At 33.6% G+C, this 8,396-nt stretch overlaps 1 protein-coding gene across 1 annotated transcript; it reads right to left on the reverse strand.

Annotated features, from left to right (window-relative positions):
- Positions 1-7,327: 7,327 nt before the first annotated feature.
- LOC102024107 (taste receptor type 2 member 140-like) lies at positions 7,328-8,164 on the reverse strand. Its single transcript, XM_005379629.2, has one exon. The coding sequence runs from the start codon at positions 8,162-8,164 to the stop codon at positions 7,328-7,330; it is 837 nt and encodes a 278-aa protein (XP_005379686.2).
- Positions 8,165-8,396: the final 232 nt, after the last annotated feature.

The following is an 8,396-nucleotide window of genomic DNA, read 5'->3' on the forward strand; positions in this document are numbered from 1 at the left end:
GGAAGCATTCGCCAGAACAATTAGACAAGAGAGAGAAATAAAGGGAATAAAGATAGGAAAGGAAGAAGTGAAATTATCCTTATTCACTGATGACATGATACTCTAAATGGAAGACCCCAAAAACTCCACCAAAGGACACCTACAATTAATCAACAAATTCAGTAGTGTAGCTGCATACAAAGTCAATACTCCAAAATCAGTAGTATTCCTATACACAAACAGCAAACACACTGAGAGAAAAATTAATGAAATCATACATTTCAGAACAGTATCCAAAAAACCTGAAATCCTTTGGAATCAACCTAACAAAAGAAGTGAAAGATTATTACCATGAAAACTACAGTATTCTGAAAAAGGAGATCGAAGATTTCAGAAAATGGGAAGATATTCCTTGCTCATGGATTGGAAGTACCAACATTGTAAAAATGGCCATACTCCCAAAATTGTTGTACAGATTCAATGTAATCCCAATTAAAATAACATTAGTATACCTCATAGATCTACAGAAAATATTCCTAAAATTCATCTGGAACCAGAACAAACCCAGAATAGTGAAAGCAATCTTGGGCAACAAAAACAAGTCAGGTGGGATTACAATCCCCGATTTGAAATTATACTACAAGTCCACTGTGATAAAATCAGCATGGTATTGGCAAAAAAACAGACCTGAGGATCAATGGAACAGACTGGATGTTGCAGTCACAAGCACAGACACACTCAGTCAACTTATTTTTGACAAAGGGGCCAAACAATATCACTGTAAGAGCAATAGCTTCTTTATTAAATGCTGCTGGAAAAAAGCTGCTTTCCACATGCCAAAGACTGAATCTACACCTATGTCTGTCACCATGCATGAAACTCAAGTCAAAATGGATCAAAGATTTTAACATTAAAACAGAAACCCAATCTAGTGGAAGAGAAATTAGGGAAAACTCTTGAAGGCACAGGAGTAGGCAGAGAGTTAATGAACAGAAACCAAACTGCATGGGAATTACTTCAAAGAAGCAACAACTGGAGTCTCATCTTATTGAAAAATTTTCGCATATCTAGAGAAATCATCAATAGAGTAAAAAGAAAGCCCACAAATTTGGAAAAAATTTTAGCAGACTGGCCCTCAGACAAAGGACTTCTATCTAGAACATCTAAAGAACTAAAAAACATCAGCACCCCCCCTCAAATTTAAAGACCCAATCCAAAAATGGGCATCTGTGATGAATACATACCTCTCACATGAAGAAATACAAATGGCAAATAAATACATGAAAATGTTCAACATCATTAGTCATTTGAGAAATGCAAATTAAAACAGTGAGATCTAATCTCACCCCAGGGAAAGTAGCTATCATCAAGAAATCAACTCATAACAAATGCTGGCGAAGCTGTAGGGGGAAAAGAACATTTCTCTACTGTTGGTGGTAGTGTAGATTGGTGCAACCACTGCGGAGATCAGTCTGTAGATTCCTCAGTCAACTAGGATACAGAGCTCATTCAACCCTGCTATTTCCCTTTTGGGTATTTTTACAGAAGAACTATAAGCATATCACAGAGATATATTTGTACCCATGTTTATAGTTACTCAATTTGTAATAGCTAAATTGTGGAAATAACCCAAATGCCCATCAACTGAGGAAGGAATGAAAGATGTGGTATTTTTACATAATGGAATATTACTCGGCTATAGAGAAAGATAAAGTTGAGGCTTTCATAGGTAAATGGATACAACTACAGTCCATATTCATAAGTGAAATAAATCAGACCTGCATGTTAAATATCATATTGTCTCACTAATGTAGGAACCTGAAAGAGTAAATAAAATCTGAAAAGTATAACAGATATTGTGAAAGGGAAAGAAGCTGCTCAAATGGAGGAAACAACTGGGATGAGGGAAAAGAGAAAAAGAAAGAAGGGGAATGTGTGTGTATATATATATATGTGTGTGTGTGTGTGTATATATATGTATATATATATACACACACACAGAATAACTGAGAGTCAACTTCTATTGCATTATTGAAGGTAATAGTTAATGTTTAATTGTTTCATAAATCTTACATGCCTATATTTGTTTATCTGAGTAACCAGTTTGAAGATAACAATATGTAATACAATAACTATTGTTAATTTTCTATCACCTTGTCTGAAACTCTGTATTGTTTCTATTGTTTGGGTGTTGTTTTATTTATGTCTGTTTGTCAATGTGTTTTCATTCTTTATCTTTATAAAAAAAGTGTCCAACATCATTAGTCATTTGAGAAATGCAAATTAGAACAACACTGACATTCTACCTCATCCCAGAAAGAATGGCTATCATCAAGAAATCAATCTTTAACAAATGCTGGAGAGGCTGTGGGAAAAAAGAACCCTACTGCATTGTTGGTGGGAGCATAGATTGGTGAAACCACTGTGGAAATCAGTTTGGAGAATTCTCACAAAACTAGGATTAGAAGTCCCATTCAACCGAGTTATTCCCCTTCTGGGGATTTTCACAGAAGAATTAAAAATGTCATACCACAGCAATATATATGCACCCATGTTTAGAGCAGCACAATCTGTTACAGCTAAATCTTGGAAACAACCCAAATGCCCATCAACTGAGGAATGGATGAAAAAAATGTGGTATTTTTATGCAAAGGAGTATTATTCAGCTATAAAAAATGATAAACTCAAAGCTTTTGTAGGTAAATGGATGCAAATAGAGACCTTACTCATAAGTGAAATAAATTGGACCCACATGTGTAAACATGCCTGGTGTAGTAGCCTGAAAGAGCAAGTAAAACTCAAAACATACAGTAGATGATATGAAAGGGAAAGAAATTGCTCAAAGGAAGGAACAACTGGGATGAAGGAGAGAAGAAAAGAGAAGGAAGGCTCAATATATGTATATATATGAATAGCTGGGATAACTGTATTGCTGATGTCTGACGGTATATTGAAAGGAACAGTTAATGCTTAAATTTTTTTAAATTCTGATTTTGTATGCTTATATCTGGTAATCTCAGCAACTGATTTCAAGACAACAATATGCAATGGAACAACCGTTGGTGAATTCCTTCCATCTTGCATCTTGTTCAGTGAAACTCTGTATTATCTCTAACGTTTTATCTAATAATTATTTTTTGTTCTCTTTAGTGGTTTGAACAACCTTCCCTTCTTACATCTAGCAATCTGAGCAAAGTAGTTGAAGATAACAATATGTAATATAACAACCACTGTTAATTCCTATCATTTTGTTCTGAAACCCTGTATCATTTTTATTGTTTTTTCATTGCTTTGTTTTTGTCTGTGTTGTTGGTATTTTGCTATTGTTCTTTCTTTTCTCTTTTACCACTCTTTTTAAAATAAAAAAAAGTAATGGGAAAAAATATTCAGGTCTCTACCATGGATATAGCTCAGTGGCATGGCACCTACCTGGCAAGTGCGAAGTTCTGAGTTTGCTTCCCAGTTCCCCCCAAAAATATTCAGGTCTCTACTGAACATGTACAAATCACTTTTGTCACTATACCTTGAGCAAAATAGCGTGACCACTAATTGCACAGCACCTGTATTTATTAGGTATTGCAAGTAACACAAGATATACAGATGTATAAGAATTTGAAGAATTTGCAAAATTGGCTTATGATGGTCATCCAGAGTCAGATGGGAAAGAGTGCAGAGGGTGTCTGCACACTGGAGACCAAAGGATTGAGTCTAAGTAGACATGGTTGAAGTGTTCAGGAGAACATGCACAGGTTATAAGACAAACATATGCCATTTTATTTAAGGCACTTAGCTTTCACAGATTTTAGTATTGATGGAGAATACTGGAAGCAATCCAAGAATATACTAAGTGATGATGACCTTACAGACCATAGCATAATTAGAAATTAAAACGAGGCAATCAGATTGTTTGTACTAATGCTGATATTTTCGACTTTCTATCTCTGCATGATGGTTGTGTCAGTTTGAGATATTTATTTAAGAAAGGCATAATTAAATCACCTCAGCAACTCCACACTCTAGGGTATAGAAGAGCCACCATAGGGTGGCGCCTCACCTGGATGGTGTAAAGGGGAAATTAGGAAGGACAGATCTGCTTCTGTTCTTTGCAAGAACTCTAGTCTTCACTTTCACCTTGAATGTCATCTCCTGTCTCTTCAACTTCCACTGCAGATCCTCTGCCTCCCAGGGCAGATTCTTCAGCCTTCCATTGTAGACACATCAGCCTCCAGATATGGACTCAGAGGGGTCATTGTAGTGAGTTCCCAACCTTAGACTCAATCCTTTGGTCTCCAGTGTGCAGACACCCTCTGCACTCTTCCCCATCTGACTCTGGATGAGCATCATAAGCCAATTTTGCAAATTCTTCAAATTCTTATACATCTGTATATCTTGTGCTATATCTGTTTCTCTAGTAAAACACTGACTTAAATGCTGTGGATCCTTGGGCAAGCTACTCAACCTCTTTTACTTTTTTCCCTAGGTATCAAAAAATAGTGACATTGTTTCAAAATTAAATATGTAGAGCACAGAGTGTAGATTCCTTTACAGAAGACAACCAAGTAAACATTTTTCTTCCTTCCTTCCTGCTTCCTATTTTCTCATGATTACTTTGTCACTCATTTCTATCTACTCATGTATTTTTTAAAACATTTTTTTCTTACTGAGTTAATTTATACTTATAAATTTTCTACATTTGGTTGAAATGATCGAACATCAATTTAGGTATTTCTCTCATTCTTATTTAGTTCTAATTTTGCCATTAATTTTAACGTGACGTCTTTTTCAATTTTACCTATTAGTAAATTAGAGTGATACTTTCAAAACCTATAGGATAATCTTACTATTGTTTCAGAAAGTATTATTTAATTGTGATAAGAGAACATATTTTATGTAGTAGCAATTCTTTTATATATATTTGGTTCCACGACAGCAAAAGTTAAATATTTCTTTGAAATGATTGTGTATTCTGTGTTGGTAAAATGCTCTATTTTATCTATGAGGGTGTTTTTATTAATTGAATTAGAACATCATTTCTGTAATTAAAAATTCCCATGACTTGTCACCTTGTGATACTTACTTCTTTGCTGTGTATCGATACAGTATTTTGTCAATTTTTAATAATTTTCTTCATTTTAGTATTATATTTTTAAAAATTCTAATTTTGGGCTGGGGATTTAGCTCAGCGGCAAAAGCGCCTGCCTGGCAAGCGCAAGGTCGTGAGTTCGGTTCCTGGTACCGGAGAAAATCCCAAAAAAAAAAAAAAAAAAAATTCTAATTTTGTATTGTTCATACTGCTTCCTTTTACTGTTTAAAATATTTCTCATTAAATATTCATACATTTTGCCTTCATAGTTTATTTGGTAATAGAAATATTAAATAATAATCCACATTTGAATTCTTTAGCATATATTTTATCAGAAAAGATACACAGAGAGTGCTTTTCTCTGAAGGTCATTTTGAAAAGTATCTCTACCAAAGCTAAACTCAGAATCCTGGTTGATTGGTAAAACAGTAACAAATTTTGTCTTATAAAGATACCAGTTGTCACCACTATTAATATTTTGAATATGTGAACCAATTCCTTACATAGCAACACCAAAAAAGAAAAGTACAAATACTAGAAGATATAAAATAGTCATTACAAATATTTACGTGTAGATGATATAATTTTTAATTTGAAAAGGTAAAAGATTCATTTTAAAACACAAAGTACATCTGATAGTTTAGTAATGCAGCTAGCATCCAATACAAGAAACAAACACAATAGCTAATATTTTTTGTCCACATTATCCAAATATCAGTGTCATTGGGGAAAAAATGGTGACGTAATATACACAACAGCACTGCACATTCCTCTACACGATTTTTCTACCAAATTTCAGATGTGGCCCTAAGCAGCCTCTTCCCGTTGACATTTCGTCAGAATTTGGGGAACAGCTTTGCACCCAAAATGCTAGAGGTTATTGCTCTAATCTCTGCTAGCATCTTCAAGTATTGTAGAATAATTTCTTTAACATCTCATCACCTCAGATTTTTCACATAAAAAATAGTATTACTTGTATGTGAATACTAAAATATTATGAAATATACCGAGTATCTGCTACACAAATATTACAATGGCTTCTGTATAGTAATTACCTATTACAGATGCCATGTTTTACTTTCTAGCATTTGTTCCTCATGACAAGGCTACAAAAGACATACAGAAACATGATTTACAATATAGTTTTCAGCAAATAAACACATGAATGTACTACATTAATAGAATAAGAAAATCTGTATCAAACACAAACTAGCTGTATGAGAAGATTTATTTAGGAAAATAAGCAAGAATTAAGAGCTCTTCTGTCATAGCTAAGATTTTAACAGCACTGATGAAGGGGTATTTAACCATGTTTCCTTATCTTTTGTCCCTACTCTTGCCTCTCATCTATTATTAATTTTCCATTTATTTTGCTACTTACATTTTTCTACTTCACAATTAATCCTAAAATATATAAACATAACAAAAGTTCACATTAATTTTACATTAACAAATCTAAATTTCTGCTCCTCTGACAACCAAAATATTGTCTATGTTAGTAAAGTACATGTACATAATGAAATACAATATAACAAAACATCAGTTTCCCATTATGATATTGAATTAAAAGTCTATTAGGCCATGATTTGGTATTCATGTGGAATAAAATTAAAATGTATTGTGGTACCTAAAAAGCACACTAGCTGATACATGCATTACTCAGTGTGAATATATATTCCTAGTCATGAAAAATAAGTTCTCACAATTTTAAAATTTGAAACAAAATTAAAAAACTGGAAAAATGGAGATTTGCAATTCTGAGATTTTTTGATTATAAATTATTATAACATTATAAATTTCTTGTACTTTATTTCCAACTATGTATATTTTTATTTCATTTCATACCCAGTAGTTTAGCCACATCTTTTACATTAAAAGCTTATCTTTAAGTATATAAAATTTTAAAGTTCCACTTTTAGTTGCTATATTTTATATGCATATATACACATATATATACACACATTAGATTGTCAGCTTAAGGTTTAAAAAGGCAAATGATTGGCACAGTTATTATATTGCATGATTATATGAACTTTATACATATAAGCAACCTGAATCAACATACTTCTGTGCATCTCGAGATAGTTTTATATATATCACTAACATTGAAATATTTTTCAGTTGTCTTTATTTCAAACAATGATTTGGTAAAATTCACTAATTTATATAAAAAATAAAAAGTATTTGGAAAAGAAAAATCATAAAGACAGAATTTCTTGTGTACTGACGTTCCTGTAAAATATGCAAGATGATCATGGAAATGATCTATGGACCCGATGGATCTGCATCGTTGGACCCATGTCCCAGCCGCCTCAGCACTGAACAGCAGGCCTGTCTCAGTTTACTGTTCCCCAAAATCAGAACACATGAGTGACATGAATGAAATGCATTTGCAGCTGTCTGACAAAGAAAAAAGATGAAGTTTTTCATTAATAACTGAGAATTCCAAGCTTTAACAAGTAGTGACAGAAAGAAAATTATATATAGTAAGAGGGAGGCCATCACAATCTGCAAGGCTTTTGTGTGAGCCAAGGTGCTGGCATCTCCATATCCTCTAACATTATGCTGCATTCTCTTCAGATGCTTCCTCAGGGAGAAGATGAGCAGGAGGAAAGTTGTTAGGTTCACAGTAAAGGGTATGAATAGGAGCACAGTCTTGATGAATGGAAGCAGTGTGGAAAATTGTGCAGAGTCTTGGGAACTGTAAGACAAATTTCCTTTATATGCATCAATCATGACAGCAATATCTGCATTTGTACACACAATACTTACAAACATGAGGACTAGAGCCACAAGTAAAGTCAGTGAAACCACCTTTCCAACTCTCCATTTCAGGTAGAGAAAAATAGAGTTAGAAAAATTGGCTATCTTCAAAAAATAAAAGATGCTGAGAGTTGAAGTAAGCCAGATGCTATAATGACTGACCACTATCCAGGTAATATTAATTATTTTTAACACATTTCCAGTCATCCATAAAGCTCGGTACTGCACAAATATCCACCAATCAAGTGATGCTATCCAGAACAGAACCATTCTGGAGATAGCCAGAGCAGTGAGGATTCGATCAGCTGAAGATAACTTTCTCCTTTTTACCAAGTCCATGCAGTTCACCAGGGCTATGAATCCATTTATTAAATATCCAGATATGAATTCCATATTAAAAATTATTGTAAATATCTTCTGCACATTTCCCATAGTCTAAAAGAGTCTAATACTACTGGTAAAGAATTTTTGATGCATTCACCTAAAATGCTACGTACATTTGATTCTTGAAAAGCTTCAAGTTAGTCCTTTAAAACCTTAAATATACACTGTCAAGCAAGCAAACATCAAT

This window comes from Chinchilla lanigera, unplaced genomic scaffold, assembly GCF_000276665.1.
Source record: "Chinchilla lanigera isolate Chin_1 unplaced genomic scaffold, ChiLan1.0 scaffold00012, whole genome shotgun sequence".
Taxonomy (NCBI): domain Eukaryota; kingdom Metazoa; phylum Chordata; class Mammalia; order Rodentia; family Chinchillidae; genus Chinchilla; species Chinchilla lanigera.